At 48.1% G+C, this 19,005-nt stretch overlaps 1 protein-coding gene across 1 annotated transcript in view; it reads right to left on the bottom strand.

The window, feature by feature from the left end:
• The window catches only part of LOC116319865 (disks large homolog 4-like), a 92,731-nt gene that overhangs the window by 63,668 nt on the left and 10,058 nt on the right, over positions 1-19,005 (bottom strand). The window contains exons 4-9 of the mRNA XM_039608852.1: positions 16,415-16,540; positions 3,445-3,494; positions 2,479-2,681; positions 773-858; positions 601-725; positions 199-368 (exon numbers count right to left, since the gene is read on the bottom strand). Of these exons, the coding sequence (XP_039464786.1) occupies positions 199-368; positions 601-725; positions 773-858; positions 2,479-2,681; positions 3,445-3,494; positions 16,415-16,540 (760 nt within the window). The remainder of the gene's footprint in view (positions 1-198; positions 369-600; positions 726-772; positions 859-2,478; positions 2,682-3,444; positions 3,495-16,414; positions 16,541-19,005) is intronic.

Genomic DNA, 19,005 nt, shown 5'->3' with positions numbered 1-19,005 from the left:
TACGTGGACCTGCTGAGGAATCACAGTGTAAAGGTGAATCTCCTGTATGAAGCCTCTGGGATGTCTCTAATTCTTCTGTAGCTGATATAAAACATAAAGCATTTAAGAACTGTAATGACTCTAACAGTCCAGCAGAGGGCGGCAGAGCAGCTGGAATCACAGTTACATAAGCGCTGAACACCTGCTCTCCTGTCTCACCTTTGGGTCCTTTCATCAGTTTGATCTGTGTGATGCGTTCGCTCGGTGGGCGTCTCCGCAGCACGTACAGCCTGACAACAGGCCCCGCCTCCTTCAGCGCCTCCACAGCGATGGAGTGAGTGACCTCCCGGACGTCCACATCGTTGACAAATACGATGCTGTCGTTCACCCTGGTGATGAAGAGAGAGAGAGAGAGTCATTGTCACCTCCTCAAACAGCTGTTTGAAGGCTCAGGTGTGATCAGGTTTAGGTCCTTTAAAGGTGAGAGGCTCAGCTTCATGTCCTCAGAAAACACAAACACAAGCAAAGAGTCTGTGTGTGTTTCTGTGTGTGTCTGTTTGTGTGTGTCCGTGTTTTTGTGTGTGTCTGTTTGTGTGTGTTTGTGTTTCTGTGTGTGCGCACCTGAGGCGTCCGTCCTGGGCAGCGGCTCCTCCGGGGATGATCTTGGTGATGAAGATGGAGGGGTCGTCTCCGATGTGAGGATTGTCGGTTCCTCCCGCGATGCTGAAGCCCAAACCAGAGTTGCCCTGAACACAACATAAACACACATCAACACACTGTACCTGATGCAGACCTGGGTCTTCCTGTATGTGGATCCCGGATGAGCCCCCACCTGGCCCATTTGCTCAGTGAGCTCATAAATCAAATCTGGGAGTGAATCTAAGACAAACAGCCAGCCCAGACCCAGGAGAGTTATCCAGCTGTCAGGCTAGCTTACTGCACAGCTGGATAAGCCTGGAGCTCTGCAGATGTTGGCGTTTTTATCAGACTCAGACTGATGTCAAAACCAGCTGACTTTTGGATCTTCAGCTCTCAGAGGGAAGACAGGAGTGAAGTGAGGCTGTAGAGATGTTTGGTGTTTTCTGGTTTTGTATTTTTGATAATCTTGAATTTTGGTTCTATGTTCTGTATTATTTCTTCTGGTTATAGTGTTATATTCTGTTTTCTATAGATCCTACTTTCTGTGCCGTTAGTTCCCTCCATGATGGAGCAACGAGGTGAAGAAAGACAAGCTGAAGGTTCGTTGGTCCAGCAGACCCAGTGTTCCTCTGCTCATGGTCTCTGTTAGAGACAGGGGGGAGGAGCTCGGACATCCAGTAAGTGGAGCTGCTGCTCCTTCACTTTGAAAGGACCCTGATGAGGACGTCCTGAGGAGCTGACACCTGTCACTGGGCTGAGAGGCCTCATGGTGTGAACTAGGACTGGGAGATATATCGAGTTTTTTAAAAATATCGATATATTTTTATACGAGATATAAGATGTGACAATATCCTTTATATTGATATACTCTATGTTACGTTATAATTATAGTTGTGGAGCCACAAGTTTGCCTCTCTTTCGTCCACTTTTGTCTTTACGCAACGTTACTAGACCTCGCCTCTCTCCTTCACTGAACACAACTCCCCCTCCTCCCCCATCGATGGACACGGCAAATCTCTGTTAACGAGTTACTGCGCATCGCCCCGTGCGTGGGGCTGGATGGCGTCAAGGTGTTAACGAGCTAACCACGCTAACGAGCTAACCACGCTAACGCCATGCAGCCCAGAGGGGCTGCACAGCCTAAAATCCTTTCATTCTCTCAAAAGTTGACTGCGCGCCTTTTGTATGAATTCTGGTTGTGCTTGATGACCACGAACTGATTTTATGTGATACACAGCGCTCAGAAATCTGTCAATAAATGTTTTAGTTCGACTTTGGTAAGCTACGGAGCTGCACCGCTTGATGGATTGTCGGAGCATTACGGCTACCGAGGAGCCTCGCGGAGTGATACGTACTGTGCTTCAACGTATTGTTTGTGTATAAGGACCATAAATGGCTCCTGTTCAGAGACGTGGTTACAAAGATGATTTCAAACTCCAGGCTGTCAGTCACGCAGTAGAAGTTGGGAACAGAGCAGCTGTGAAATCTGTCTTTGTTATTATGCTCAGCGTCTGTTAGTTTACATTTTGACTGCACAATTGTGAGCTCTTTGTTATGCACAAAAACAACAGTTTTCTTTTATTTGTAGAGCATCATTATTTAATAAATGCTCATAATTTATTTTTGAGTAGTTTTTTTCATGTACATCTATGCTGTATGTTAATAAAAGTGCCTGTGTGACATCTGGGACACAGCTTTGACTAAGAACTCTCTTTTTGTTCTTACCTTATGGCTTAAAAAAAATATCGAGATATGAATTTTGGGTCATATCGCCCAGCTCTAGTGTGAACTGAGTTCAGCCTCAGCAGCAGGTTACCATGACAGCAGTTACTCAGCTGTTTCAGTCAGAGCTTCACTGACAGAGCAGAGGAGATGTTTCTGCTCCACTTCCTGTGATGGTGTCACCATCATAGCTGCTGTCCACATGACCGCAGGAAGCAGCGAGCTGTTGGCTGAAGACGTCCACAGAGATGAGCTTCACCTTCCTGTCCTCTAACAAGACTGAATCTAATCCTCCTGCTCCTCCTCCTTCTTCTTCTCCTGCAGCTCTTTGGACCATCTGCCTGATGGAGGTCAGTCCTGCCTGACATTACCCAGCAGTCCTTTCACTGATGTGTCTTCACAGCAGAACTAAACCTTCATCATCATCATCATAAGCCCTGACAGGAACATCTCATTTACTTCCTGTTTTCTTCTTCTGTGGTGTTTCTGCCTGCAGCTCGTATTCAGGGATCAGCTGTGCATGAATTATGCAGATGTGTTTGCAGACTTCTCACTCACTGAGGACTGATGTCAGTGTCTCTGTCCACCCGCTGTCTCTCACACACCTCCACACTCATCCTCACCATCCTCCTCCTCCTCATCATCATCATCCTCACATGAGTACATGAAGGGCTGATGGGAGGTGACTCATGAAATCACTCCTGTGTGTGCTGACAGCTGTGCCTCTGTGAGCAGATCTGAGACCAGCTGATTAAACGTCAGGTTCACTGGTTTGATTTGTAAAAGGAGCTAAAAATAACCAGCTGATGTCAGGGGGGCGTGGCTTACATTCAGAGGGTGACGGCGGCTTTTAAAATCAGAGTGATGCGTCTAAAAACAGAGCGGAGACGAGCTGGAAGGAGCACGAGGACCGAGTGTTTCTCACCACCACACGTGTGTGTGTGTCTGTGTGTGTGTGTGTGTCTGTGTGTGTGTCTGTGTGTGTGTGTGTGTGTGTGTGTGTGTGTGTGTGTGTGTGTGTGTGTGTGTGTGTGTGTGTGTGTGTGTGTGTGTGTGTGTGTGTGTGTGTGTGTGTGTGTGTGTGTGTGTGTGTGTGTGGCTCACCTCTCCAGTGTGATCTCCTCGTACTCCAGCTCTCCCTCTGACCCGTTCATCTGTAAAAAAAAAAAAACACATGAAGAGTTAAATCACATCCCAGAATATCTCTGCTCATCGCCACGGCAACTCCATGGTAACAGCTGTTGAGCCCTCAAGGGGCCCGGTTACCTGGGCAACTGTAGCCGTAGCTATAGCAACCAACTCTCATATCATCTGCTCCAAGCACTCATGAGAGCTTGGAGACATGGTTATTACATCACTTCCTGCTGCGGCGCTCTCTCCACTCATTAAACACACACCTCACTGAGTGATGTGACCAAACCCTTCACACCTCGTCCATCATCATCCAGCTGCATCTTCGTTTGTCCAGGTGAGGGTAGCTGGGGGCGGAGCCTATCAGTCCTTGCCAGCTGTTCACGCTGTACACACACTCTACCTCACTGCTGTTACACAGGTTATCACAGGAGGACACACACACACACACCAGCATGTCCTCCGTCCTTCATGTCCTGAAGCAGACCTGACATCATGATTCTCATGACATCATCATGACATCACTGACAGCCACAGATGTGCAGCTCCATCAGTGCCATTTAAAGCTGTCAGCAGGCGCTGTGCTAGCTACACCTGATGTATTCAAAGCATATACACACCTCAGCCTCCATCAGGCTGCTTTACACAGCCAAACACCTCCAGAAGGGCCAGGCTCAGTGAGGGGAGGACATGTGCTGCAGATATGAGGGAGGGTTCAGGGTCACCTGATCCTAGACCCGCCCATACACAGCTCTGCCCATCAACACACACACAGAGCTGTAAACAGGGGTCAGAGCTCCTGCAGGTGTGTGTACAGGTGAGCTGTTAGTTTTCAGTCATTCTTTATGAAATGCAAACTCTGAGTGAAGCTCAGACTTTAAAATGACAAATGTTCATTCTCAGTGAGCTCACGCTGCTCACTGCCTGCTGGTGCTGTTGGGATTAATGGTCCAGGTGAGCTGTGGGTGTGATGATGACATGAGCAGTTACTGAAACAGCTGCTAACAGCTGGAGCAGAGACAGATACACTGTAACAGCGTCTCTGTTTGTGACACGTTCAGATGATCCAAACAGGAAACAGCTGGAGCAGCTTCTCTGACAGTAAACTGTGTGTTAGAAAACGTGTCTGAGGCTTGGACGTCCTTTAATCTGCACACTGTAATAAAAACAGGAGCTAATAAAAGCTTTAAAGCAGATAAAAATAACTGCAGGATGCTTGATGGCTTGTTCAAAGCTCCACAGACAGCAGCTGATAAATTTATCAGCTGTATTGTATTTGGAGCTCATCACACTCACACCAGCCAACATGGCCTCCCTGTCAGGGGGCGGGGTTTGTGATTTCTTGGAAATATGTTCTTGTGTTGTTATTGTTAGTTAGCACTTAGTTGAGTTTTAGTCCAGTTTGTGTTATCACCCGTGTCCCCTTGTGTCTCTCCTCTGTGTCCCTCTCTCGCTCCCTCTCTCTTGCGTGTCCGAGTTCATGTCGCTCCATGTTTCCTGTTTTATTTTGAAAGTCCCATGTCCATGTTCGAAGGCCGCCACAATGATGTGGACCCAGATGCAGAGAACGGCCCAGAACAGAGTCTGTTGGTGTGGTGTTGTTGCGGACCTCTGCTCCACCAGGAGTCTACAGGAAAACTGATGTTCCATGTTCAGTGTGTTTAGCTTTGCTTCCCATGTGGCGTGATGTTGATTTGTGTCAGCTGTTTCCACTTCCCTCATTACCCTGCTGTATATTTAAGTCGTTCGGTGTCGGGTCATCTGTTTGTGTTGCTTCATGTCACGTCAGGTCTTGGGTTTTTCGTGCTCCTGCTCAGATTCATGCTCATGTTCTTGTGTGATAGTTTTCATGCTTTGTCTTAGCTGCTCCCAGTTTAGTTTTGTCCCAGATTGCTTTGTCTTTGTTTTGTGTTGTGTGTTGTTTCCCATCAGCCAAATAAACGGACACACTTTTTGTTAAACCTTAATAAAACACTCGCTGTTTCCTGCTGACACAACTGGATACAGGAGCACAACATCTGTATCCTGACAGCTCAGAGAGCTGAAACATCTTCACCCACTGATCTGCAACTTCCATCTAACCTCCACCCACAACCTGTCACACTGATAGAGGTCTTTAACACAGCTGGAGCCTGAGAAGTGAAGGGACCAGGACCTCCATGAACCCACCACCTAAGCTAGCTAGCTAACTAGCACCTGCTCTACTGTACTCTACTCGGTTCTACTTGACTTTACTTGGTTACGGTTGGTTTTTGTTACAGTTGAGTCCCACCTCAGTCACTTCTTTGAAAGTCTGTTTATGTCACTATTTAAAATGTTTGTCACACCACAAACACACCCAACGTCAGGGTCATTATAGCAACATGGCACAAAGTCCTGTGATGTCATGTGTGTGACACAAACACAACAATGGAGGACTTGATGTGTTCAACAATGGTAGACCTGTGCACGCTGTCATTGGACCACGGTGATGGTTTGTGTGCGGTCGTTTCGCTCGCGACGGGATTTTAAAATGGCGGGTTGATTTCCTGTGCCAGAGTCACGACTCATCCGCTGATGTCACTGACCAGCCAATCGGTGTCATGCAATCTGCTGATGTCACATTTTTGGCCCCGCCTGATAGACGACCCTAAAAACCGAGTCGAGTCCAGTAGATCCCAGTGGAACTGAGGCTCTAATGTAGGTGGGTGCTTCAGGGCCTCGGCTGCAGTCTGTTTTCAGGGGCCCCAGGCCCCAGTTTTCCTTACATTACATTAAACCAACATGAAGGAACCACCAGTCCCAGCCTGCAGACGGTTTTCATCGTGCTGTCATTCACAGACAAAGACTCTATCAGGTGTCTGAACTATGCAGGTTTAAATCTATGTAGTCACAGTCACTAGAGGTGTCCAAATTCACAGGCTGCATCCTCCTGAGGACCCAGCCATCACGGTCTACGTGGGACAAAATATAACAGGACACTGGTGTAAATTCTTGACCGTCTCACACTTCTGTTTAATCCGTTTTCTGTTTGACGTTTATTCAGCTGTGTGAAAACCACCCGAGGGATAAATAAAGTTTTATTTAATCTAATCTAATCACTTTGATCTCAGCCAAACCGATTTACTCATGAACAAATAAAACACTGAAAAAAGACAAACAATAACATTTTTAGGTTGTGACTTATATATTACGTTTAACCTGAGTAGCAAAAGTCCGTGGTGATCTGAAAATGATGTGCCGGCAGTTGATCCGTTCTCAGCGGCTCTAGTGACCCTCGAGCTCCCAGCTAGCTATCGAGCTGGTGGGTAGCAGGCATCTCCGAAAACATCGAAGCACAAATATGCGATGTCTTGACAAACCGAGCAGATATTTGAAGTTTACACAGCTACATTCTTGCCTGAAAATATGTTAAAAGTTTATTCTGTGACCCAGAAAGAGAAATAAGAGTAATATTAAAACTTAGCAGCGGCCGCCATTGTTGGAAACTGGAATTGGCTGGACCGCGCTATGAATTCTGGGATATGGTGGGCCATGAAGGACACACCCGACCCATCCTTCAAATTCGGGGTAAAGGAGGACGCATTTGTCGGCTGCATTCGGAGGAGTCTACGAATTTGGACAGCCTTCGTCGCTTCGATGTGAAGTAATCGGTCTACAAATGCGTCCTCAGGAGGATGCAGCCCATGAATTTGGACACCCCCCCCCCATGTACAAACACACACCTGTAACTCCACAGTCACCATAGTAACATGTGACATCACGGGCCCGGCACAGGTGTTTCAGCATCTTACAGGTGTGCGTTCACACATTCATGACTGCAGTTTATATGATTAATAAAGAATATTGTGTTCTTATCACAGCTCAGTGTGGAAATCACATTATTCTGAGCTGTGGGTCGTTTCCGTGGAAACACAGTGATGTAATTTGGTTAGCAGGCTCTGTTAAAAAGTGCCTCTCTCTGTTGTTTTAGAGGCGCTCGCTGTGCGATATGAATCTGTTAATAGTTCATGCATTCATCAGCCGTGTCTGTGTGACGCTCACATGAGAAGTTATCAAGCATCAAATATTTAAAATCAGGCAAAAACAAGCCGACCACCAACGGGCCAGATACAGCAGGATGTCCACGATGAGGGTAAACCTGTCTGTGTGTGTGTGTGTGTGTGTGTGTGTGTGTGTGTGTGTGTGTGTGTGTGTGTGTGTGTGTGTCAGTAACACAGTGAACTCTGCTTCAGTCCCTGAAGGCTCGAGCATCAACACTAAAACACACAGTTCACTTCATTCAGCTCGTCTCTGGAGACTCTGCAGCTCCAATACACTTATATAACAGAGAGAGGGGGCGAGAGAGGCAGGCTGACAGCAGAGAGAGAGAGAGAGAGAGAGAGAGGCAGGCTGACAGCAGAGAGAGAGAGAGAGAGAGGCAGGCTGACAGCAGGAGAGAGAGAGAGGGCGAGAGGCAGGCTGACAGCAGGAGAGAGAGAGAGAGAGAGGCAGGCTGACAGCAGAGAGAGAGAGAGGGAGAGAGGCAGGCTGACAGCAGGAGAGAGAGAGAGGGCGAGAGAGGCAGGCTGACAGCAGGAGAGAGAGAGAGAGAGAGGCAGGCTGACAGCAGGAGAGAGAGAGGGCGAGAGAGGCAGACTGACAGCAGGAGAGAGAGAGAGAGAGAGGCAGGCTGACAGCAGGAGAGAGAGAGAGGGCGAGAGAGGCAGACTGACAGCAGGAGAGAGAGAGAGAGAGAGAGAGGCAGGCTGACAGCAGGAGAGAGAGAGAGAGAGAGAGGCAGGCTGACAGCAGGAGAGAGAGAGAGAGAGAGGCAGGCTGACAGCAGGAGAGAGAGAGGGCGAGAGAGGCAGACTGACAGCAGGAGAGAGAGAGAGAGAGAGGCAGGCTGACACCAGGAAAGAGAGAGGCGAGAGAGGCAGGCTGACAGCAGGAGAGAGAGAGAGAGGGTGAGAGAGGCAGGCTGACAGCAGGAGAGAGAGAGAGAGAGAGGGTGAGAGGGCAGGCTGACAGCAGGAGAGAGAGAGGGTGAGAGAGGCAGGCTGACAGCAGGAGAGAGAGAGGGTGAGAGAGGCAGGCTGACAGCAGGAGAGAGAGAGAGAGGCAGGCTGACACCAGGAAAGAGAGAGGGCGAGAGAGGCAGGCTGACAGCAGGAGAGAGAGAGAGAGGGTGAGAGAGGCAGGCTGACAGCAGGAGAGAGAGAGAGAGAGAGGGTGAGAGGGCAGGCTGACAGCAGGAGAGAGAGAGGGTGAGAGAGGCAGGCTGACAGCAGGAGAGAGAGAGAGAGGGTGAGAGGGCAGGCTGACAGCAGGAGAGAGAGAGAGAGAGAGAGGCAGGCTGACAGCAGGAGAGAGAGAGGGTGAGAGAGGCAGGACGACACAGAGTGCAGCAGACACAGCAGGAGCACGGTCCACGGTTGGTCCACAGTTGGTTGGTCCACAGTTGGTCCACGGTTGGTCCACAGTTGGTCCACAGTTGGTTGGTCCACAGTTGGTTGGTCCACGGTTGGTCCACAGTTGGTCCACGGTTGGTCCACGGTTGGTCCACAGTTGGTCCACAGTTGGTCCACAGTTGGTCCACAGTTGGTCCACGGTTTGAACCACACACATTACCACATGAGAAAACATTATTCACATTAAAACGAGTCCCAAACATAACGAGTTCTTTGAAACCCAGAAGTGAGAGTCACACATGTGACCAGCTCTTAGTAGAAGTCTTAGATGAAAAGTCATTAGAAACACTCCTTCAGGACTGAGTCCTTCAGCCTGCACTGTCTCAGGTCTCAGCCTGCCTCAGACCCCCCACAGCCAGTCTGAACCATCCCTGTGACTGGCCTCCACACTCAGTCCTCAGGGCCACTCACCATCTCTGTACAGAGAGCAGAGCCCTCTGCTGAGCAGGTGAATAAGTCCTCCATCCTGTTTCTTGGGTAAACACAGACGGCTCTGTGGGACCCAGTGAAGAAGCTCCCAAAAAAGTCTACGATTACTGACTGAAGTTTGGCAAATAAAGGTCCACAGGAGGGTCCACAGGAGACGGACGATGCCACAGCACAGAGGCAGCAAGATTATTCATGAATGACAGCTCAGGTAAGATCCATTTCTATTTTTCAGTCTGGCTTCTACCGTCCAAAACATGACCCACTAATAAAGCACCATCCTTGTTTCCAGGTGAGTCCACAGTAACACAGTCCTCTGCAGTCCTCTCCCCACCATCACAGCCTCACCATAAACCTGACCCAGTTTATTCTGGCCGAGGAGGTTTCTCCGAATGTTTCATACTGTGTTTCAGAAACGTGTCATCACTTGGTTCAGTTACAACAGCATCATCTGCATACGCTGAGTGTGTGAATGTGTGTGTGAATGGGTGGATGACTGGATATGTAAAGCGCTTTGGGGTCCTTAGGGACTGTTAAAGCGCTATATAAATACAGGCCATTTACCATTTTTATATACGCTGACAGTCTGAGACCAGAACGTTCAAACCAGACCTGAGTTTAGGGAGGAGGGGCTCAATAATAACCATGTATATGATGCTGAATTGTTCCATCTCGTGTGGCATCTCTTTGATTTGTGATTCTGGGCTATTAAAATAAAACTGAGCTGACATTTGTGGGACCACAACAGAGAGGAGAAAGCCTGAACCCTCTCTGCTCTCTAAGGAGCACAAACAACCCAAACCAGGGTTCATTTCAAGCTCTCAGCGTCTCCATACAGGAGATCCTGGAGTCCTGTTTAAGCCTGTGATCTGAGAAAAGTGCAGTAATAAATGTCAGTAATCACTGACACACTTAAAAACTCTGAGAGTGATCAGAAAGCTGGACTGGAGTTTTTGGACTTTTATAAAACCTGCTTCATGTTTTCAGATGCAGCTTAGATTTCTCCTGAAACAAGGAGCTGCTCATCATCACAGATTTGATGAGTTTCTTCAGTGTGAAAACCTCCTGGAGGATCCAGCTTTGTTGCTCCTTTACTGTCTGTAACTTCTGACTTCTATAAAGCAGTGACTCTTCATCAAAGACCAGGCCTTCAGGCTGGCTTCTTCATTACCTCCATCGTCTTCACCTTCATCGTGTCCCTGTGACCCACAGGCCTCAGAGCTTCACTTCCTGTCTCAGTCTGCTTCCTCTGTCTCCATCACACCAGCCTTCTCCTCCAACACGGACTCAGTTACTCCACCTACCTGCTCACCTGTCTCCACCTGTCCACTGTCACATGATTTCCTCCCATATGACAAACTGTGAATCGCCTCATCATTTCAGCCAACCAGCAGCACGGCACCGGGGCTGGATGTCCCCACTCTGTCTGGAGCCAATGAGATGCTCCTCCCCCATCTCCCAACTGAAACACCTCAGATCCTCAGGTGTCACATCAACGCTGTGATCAGAGTTACTGATCTTCATGTTCACGTCTCCTCGTTCAAACCTGACTTTAAAGCAGACGCTGTTTCCCTGAGAGGGATCAGTGTGATGGAGAACACCTCCTCCACCCCTGTGATGGGTGGTGGATCATTGAGACTCTCAGCAGATTAACCAGACAGGAAACTGGACTGACCTCCCACAAACTCCTGTACCACCACCAGAACCACCACCAGGCTGAACTTCAGAGCTGAGAGCAGGCCCTCCAAAAACTCCAACAAACCTCCACACACCAGAAAACACACCACAAACAATAAAGAGAGTAAGAGGATGAGAGAGGTAGACTGACAGAGAGGTTTAATCTGTGTGAATCAGCTAAATCTCTTCCTCGTTACCCCTGACAGCTCCCTCTCTCTCTCTCTCTCTTACTGTGAGTCTATGTCTCTCGGCCTCACAGTGACTGTGCTGCTCTCAGAGTTTAGGACCATCTGAGGTCCTCACATCCATCACAGCTCTGTGAGTGAGCAGCTGTGCAGAGTCCTCACAAGCTGAGCTGTTACTGATCTGGTATACACGCTGAAGATGAGGAGCCCTTCATCTTCATCACATCACATCCTTCAGACCTGCTTCATATTCCTGAATGGATGAAGCTGAGCTGAGGAACGCTGAAGGTCAGGAGCCATCAGAGACATTAAACCTGCTGTAGGCCCTGTGCTGGCCCAGAACAGCTTCAGCTCTGGCCACAGATGTCAGCCTAATGTGTACCTTAATCAAACCATGCAATAACAACATGTGCGGGAACATGCAACACAGTGCAAGAGTAACATCACAAACCTCTGCTCAGACAGTGAATGGACTGATTCTTATATAGCACTTTTGTAGCCTACCAGATTACTCAAAGCGCTCTATACAACATGCCACATTCACACACTTTCTCTAAACTGACTTCAGGGCCACCGTACTAACTACATTGATACACATTCACACTCTTGACTGCAGACTGGAGGAGCCAGGGATCGAACCACTAACCTTTCGATCAGTAGGTGACCTGCTCTACCTCCTGAGCTACAGCCACCCAGTGGTAAACATGAGTAAACCATCACTAGGTTTTGGATAGTGTACAAACCTGTCAAACCTGCATTTGAAACGTTGGCTACCATAGCAGTATAGTACTGCAACATGGCACTTGGGTTTTCTAACTAAAATAGGAAAAAACAGGAGCATAAATAATGCCATCATTGCCAGACCTGCCCCACATCTGGTTGACATACACTCTGCCATAACACCTGTCAGTCAGAAGTGCCAGCTTGATGCCGGATCCAGGGAAGACCTGTTTTCTATGAGCCTTGGCCACATAAACCAAACCACAATCAAACCAGATATGGCATGCCATCACATACACAGTACCATCTATGACAGGACTGACCCATATCTGGATGACATACGTCTTATCATGCCAGCAGTGCCGGCTTGATACCAGATCCGGGCCAGACCTGCTTGCTATTTGGGTACTTCCTCCAAACCATCAACGTGTCTTTTAGACCCCATTCCTACAAAACTGCTCAAAGAAGTCCTGCCATTAATTAATTCTTCGATCTTAAATATGATCAACCTATCTCTAATAATCGGCTATGTACCACAGGCCTTCAAGCTGGCTGTAGTTAAACCTTTACTTAAAAAGCATCTCTAGACCCAGCTGTCTTAGCTAATTATAGGCCAATCTCCAACCTTCCTTTCATATCAAACATCCTTGAAAGAGTAGTTGTCAAACAGCTAACAGATCATCTGCAGAGGAATGGCTTATTTGAAGAGTTTCAGTCAGGTTTCAGAGCTCATCACAGCACAGAAACAGCTTTAGTGAAGGTTACAAATGATCTTCTTATGGCCTCTGACAGTGGACTCATCTCTGTGCTTGTCCTGCTAGACTTCAGTGCTGCGTTCGATACTGTTGACCATAATATCCTATTAGAGCGATTAGAACATGCTGTAGGTATTACAGGTACTGCACTGCAGTGGTTTGTATCATATCTATCTAATAGACTCCAATTTGTTCATGTAAATCAAGTCCCTGCAAGTTTTAGATGTGTCCTTGATCCATCACAGCTGATTTAAATGGATAAATTACCTTCTCAACATGTCTTGAAGTTCTCCAGAGGCCTGGTAATGAACTAATCATGTGATTCAGGTGTGTTGACCCAGGGTTAGCCCTCGTGGACTGAGATTGGGGACCCCTGATGCAAATGGAGAGTCTTCTTCACTCACTGAGGTCAATTATGGTGTTCCACAGGGTTCAGTGCTAGGACCAATTCTGTTTACATTATACATGCTTCCCTTAGGCAGCATCATTAGAAGACATAGCATAAATTTTCACTGCTATGCTGATGACACGCAGCTCTATCTGTCCATGAAGCCAGGTAACACACACCAATTAGTTAAACTGCATAAAATGCATTGCATGCACAATCAGAGAGAGCAGATTTCTCCTGTTTTGGCTTCCCTTCATTGGCTTCCTGTTAAATCCAGAATTCAAAATCCTGCTCCTCACATACAAGGTCTTAAATAATCAGGCCCCATCTTATCTTAATGACCTTGTAGTACCATATCACCCTATTAGAGCACTTCGCTCTCGCTCTGCAGGCCTACTTGTTGTTCCTAGAGTATTTAAAAGTAGAATGGGAGGCAGAGCCTTCAGTTTTCAGGCTCCTCTTCTGTGGAACCAGCTTCCAGTTTGGATTCAGGAGACAGACACTATCTCTACTTTCAAGATTAGGCTTCAAACTTTCCTTTTTGCTAAAGCATATAGTTAGGGCTGGACCAGGTGACCCTGAATCCTCCCTTAGTTATGCTGCAATAGACGTAGGCTGCCGGGGATTCCCATGATGCATTGAGTTTTTCCTTTCCAGTCACCTTTCTCACTCACTGTGTGTTAACAGACCTCTCTGCATTGATGGATTTTTTTTTCAGTTTCTTTTTCTTTGTTTCTCAAAGGTTAAAATACAAATATTGATAAATTGTATTTTGTAGAATCTGCAGTCACTATGGGAACAGCAGGAGGAGAAACATCAACCAAGTTAGAGACCTGAGTTTCACACACAGACCAGCAGGTTGTAATATCATAGAGCCTGTGGTCATGTGATCACACTTCACTGAGCTGTATTTAAACATTATAGTGATGAAACCAGGACAGCAGGCAAACACCACCGAGACGTCCTCTTAATTAAGCTACACACACACACACAGACACACACATTTAACACCCCGTTTAACTACAGCTCTGATGACGATGGGAAATGGAGTTCACACACACACATGCAGCCTCCTGCGGTTCCCACAGCTGGAGTCAGATGCACTCAGTCCCTCAAACGCATCGTGTTGCGTTCACAGTGCCGGTCAGCTCAGCAGAGGTGAGGACTTCAGGCCTCGGGGGCTTGATGATGATGATGATGATTATGGTGATGGTGGGGACAGCTGGAGCGGTGTGAATCATCGCCGTGATGTTCATCGGTATTTACCCATGTCATTTAAACAGGATCCAGCTGTGGTGATGTCACTGCGTCTGACATCTGGATGGATCCATGAACCTGAAACCTGCCCACACCTCCACATTTTACCCTCCACCTCTTCCTCCTGCTCACAGGCAGCCATTACACTCACTCAAACTTCACCTCGGTTACCACACGATTGGCCTGGCCGGAGGCCCCGCCCCCTGCCCTGTGGAGCCAATGGCGTGCTAACGAGGGCTATAAAATGAAGGTGTCCTACCATCATCCTCTGCCTGTGCCTCTTGGCTTTCCGTACGTTGTTGATGAATCGTCGTCCCATCTTCTTGGCGTACCACACGGACACGAACATCACTTCCTGTCTCTCTCCTCAGCAAGCGGTTACATAAAGAGCGGCGGCGTAGAGACGGATGAATAATTAACCAAGAAGAAGGAGAAGGGAGGAAGGTCGAGCTCAGCACAGACCCGTTAACACCGCGAGGCGTCGGATCCCGTTAACGGAGCGCAGAGACATGACCGACAGCTCACAGAGAGAGAGAGAGAGAGCATCCTGCTCCTGATGGAGAGAAATGAGACGGAGGGACGAGTGAGGAAAACTGAAGAGAGAGAGAGGCTGTTCATCACTCCTCCGCTCTCTCTCTCTCCTCGCTCAACCCTCCTCATGCTTCACTGCACACCTCCCTCTCTCTCTCTGTGCGTCTGTGTCTCTCTACCACCACCACCCCTCGCTCTCTGAAGGAATCCCCTCCCCTCTGTGATGTCACCATCGGCCGAGAGAGAGAGAGAGAGACAGAGAGAGATAAAAGATGAAGATGAAGAGGAGGAGGGGGGGCATAGAGAAATTTGGGGGGGGGGGGTTAATTCAGCAAACACACACACATACTCAGGCTAATACTGTTGCCACAGCAACACCACCCCCACATCCCCTTCTTCTCATCTCTCCCTTTTCTGCCATTCTTGCCGTTGCCATGGTGACGAGCGACAGAGAGAGAGAGAGAGAGAAGCAGAGCATCAGATTCAGAGTGGGCACGGGCGGCCCACACTGTGTGTGTGTGTGTGTGTGTGTCAGTAATTAAGCAAGGAGAGGTCCCTGTGGCTGTGGGCCTGACCCCCACCACCACCACCTTACTCTCTCTCTGTGAGTATTAATGATGGGAGTAAACGAGGGACGGGGGCTGACCTCACCTGCTGCCTGTGACATCACAGCGACCCCAGTGCACAGATCTGACCTGGGGTCAGCTCGTTGGGAACGTTTCTACAGCGAAGCTCTGATCAGAGACCTGAGGATGTGACAGGACCTCCCACAGATCTCCTCACATCTCCTCACACCTCCACAAAGCTCCACAGAGCTCCTTGAGAGCCCTCCAACCTTTTGAAGGACCCTGGAGCCTCCCTGTGGTGAGCCCCTGCACTCTTTTTTTGAGCTTCCAAGGACCTTTAAGTTCAGACCCTCAAAACCTGATAAAACTGCTTAAACCTTAAGCATTATCCAGCACGTCCTCTGACACACAAAGGTCCTCCTAAACACCTGGAATCTCTCATCAGTGATCCCAGGAGCCTAAAACCTTCAGATCAAACCCCAGACATCACTGGAACATGTTCAGAGACCTGAAGCATGTTTCTGAGGACACGCAGATCCACCTGAAACACCACAGAGCCCCCACAGAAACCTGCCCCCAACAAGCTCCCCCAGGACCTAAAACCTGGACAAGCACCTCTGAGCACAGTCACCCTGACCCCCTCCAGCCAACTCAAGGACCTTTCCAGGGATTCCAAACATGTGACATCAGGATGAGTCAGCTCCACACCCTGTGACCCCGTCACTCTGCTGCTGATGGTGTTCTATTAATACACTTTTACCGAGCTACATCACAACGCCACACACCACACGCCTGCACAGTGACAGCTGCAGGAAGGCTGATGCTGCCCCCTGTTGGTCAGATGAACAACTGCATCCACACTCACACAAAACCACAAACAATGAATTACATATTCATTTACATGAGTAATATTAGATGGTTAAAACACACTAAACACTGTGTGTGTGTGTGTGTGTGTGTGTGTGTGTGTGTGTGTGGGTGGGTGGGTGTGTGTGTGTGTACGTACTGTGATTGCAGCAGGGTGTGTGTATCCGTCCAGGTGTGCGTGGCTCAGCTCAACGCTGCGTCCTTGGGTCATGTGACCGGGGCTGGGATCAACAGGTGGAGTCTCATCGTCTTGGTAACGGTACTTCTGCAGTGAAACAGATCGGGGTTAGCATTAGCTGTTAGCATGAGGACCCTGTCCCCACAGCTGAGACACTGTCCCTGTTCCTGGACCTCCTCAGGGAGCTCTGACACATCACCAGGACTCCCTGCAGTCCTTCTGAGGAACAGGGAGGAACTCCAAACTCCAGGAGAACTCCTGAAACCTCCTCTAACCCTGTTCCAGTCTGCTCAGACCACTTAGCAAACACTTGGAGGCCCTCTGGAACCTCCTCAACAACCCCTGTAAGCCCACAGGGCTCCATCAGCCTCCACACGGAGCTCTGTGGGCTTCTGTGGATCATCCAGACCCCCTGAGGAGCTCTGACACCGTCCTCATAATCCTGTTAAACAGGTTTACCTATGCATCGATCACACAGGTCGTCTGTCATAGATCGTTATGTTTGTGTTTATTAACTCTTTATTACCATGATGTCACCATCGATGAGGGGTTACATCAATGACTCATCCTCACATCAAACATCTATAATCCACAAAATAGTCATAGCATTAATTATTCACAAGAGAACAGAAACACTGTCCGCACACACACACACACACACACACACACACAATACAATACAGTTTTATTTATACATTTAAAACCAGCGGGAACACAAAGTGCCTCACAGTCAGGAATAAACAGATCACACTGAACAGTAAGTCACTAAAACAAAGTAAAATACAGAAACAACCAACAGCATCTGTTAGCCAGTCAGAACAGCCAGACTGAATAGGTAAGGTCTCAAGTGTGCTTTAAAGGATTGAATGGAGTCAGAGGCACACACAGACACACAGACACACTCACACAGACTCACTTCTAACCTCCTCCAGATCACAGATGAGAGTCTGGCATGGAAGGTCAGAGAAGAAGGAAAGGAAGGAAGGGAAGGAAGGGAGGAGTTTAAGGAGTGAAGGAAAGCATTCGGCACAGAGAGAGCGAGGAAACGAGGTAGCTGTTGGGAAAGTAGAGAATGAGAGGCAGAGATGATGCGGTTGCCACAGTAACAAGAAGACCCTTGAGAGCCTCCGTTGCCTGGCAGCTGACATCACCAAGCGGAGGAGGAGGAGCCATGTTTGATTCATAAAGATGGAGACAGACACACAGAGCGGCGGCGCAGCATTTGTAACCTGCTCTTACCCATCAGCCTCGGCGGCGCCATGCTCACCTGTCTGTGTGTCTGTGGGTTTAACATCTCTGATCCTCACTGTGTGAAGTGTGTGTAAAGCTCAAAGGACTCTAATTAAAGGCAGGAAGTGGTGACCCCTGACCTCAGACGAGCTGACACGATGATGTGAGCGGCGTGATTTAACGTCTGGTTAAAGCTCTGACGAGCTGCTGGAGACACAGTCTGTGTATACACACCTGTGACTGACAGGTGACCCACGGGCCTGCAGGAGGCGCCACAACACACACACACAGATAAAGACTCAAAGCCAGCTGGAACACTTCAGACCGTCTACTGACAACTAAACAGAAACAAACTGCATGGACGTCACGTGACCACATTCACACCTGAAAATCACCAGACAGGGACTGATTAAACCAGCAGATCCTGATGGTGCAGACACACCTGGGTGGCACTTTATAAGTGCAGGTGTAACTCCTGCACAGGTAAATGGAAGTGTAAGCACATGTGAGCAGTTTGTGATTTGGTTGTAATTGTGTTGACATTTCCCCGTCCTGTGTGATGGGGTGGACTGATCTCCACTTTATGTCTTCATTTAATATTCAGTCATTAATGTGCTCGAAACATGTTCTATCATTCTTAAATGACCACAGATAAAGACGTCTCTGTCTGTGTAACAAGAACAAAACTACTGTCATAGTTTTCAGACGAATGTGACCTCATGATGATGGTGGAAACTTTTTATTTTCCTTTAACGTTACTGTGTTTTAAATCTGTAAAGGAAATGAAAAGAACATCTTTCATGCACATGAACATAATGAGTGTAAAACACAGATATAAAACACAGGGATATGAAAAGGCTGGATTAATCCACTCTGTAATAAACTACAGCGTACTCGTGACATAAGACGGGGAATATGATCTGTTTCCTGTAAACATTTGTTTTACAGTCCCTACATTTACTTGGTTTCCTGTAGAAAGCAGACATTTAAGTATGTAGGTAAATATGATTCATTTCTAATAAAACAGACTGAATCTGTTTAATAACAGGGGACTTACGCCCTTAGTCGTGTTATAGAGTAGAGCCAACAGCTGCACCTGCTGGACTACATCAGGGCTGTAACAGAAGAACCAGTGGTGAGCTACAGCTCCAGTAAAACCAGTGAAAACACTTTATTTTGATGCTGCTCAGAGCTCTGCAGCTGTGTGGTCTCCAGTAAAAACTGCCCGACAGGATGAAACCTTTGCAGTGATCACTGTTTCTAAAAACAGCAGGACCTGAGCCATCGTCAGGCCTTCAGAGGCAGAGGAGAACCTCATTAAA

Source organism: Oreochromis aureus, linkage group 3 (assembly GCF_013358895.1).
Source record: "Oreochromis aureus strain Israel breed Guangdong linkage group 3, ZZ_aureus, whole genome shotgun sequence".
In the NCBI taxonomy this organism is placed as follows: Eukaryota; Metazoa; Chordata; class Actinopteri; order Cichliformes; family Cichlidae; genus Oreochromis; species Oreochromis aureus.
Note: the sequence above shows the minus strand (reverse complement) of the source record. Positions and strands in the feature narration are given on the sequence as shown.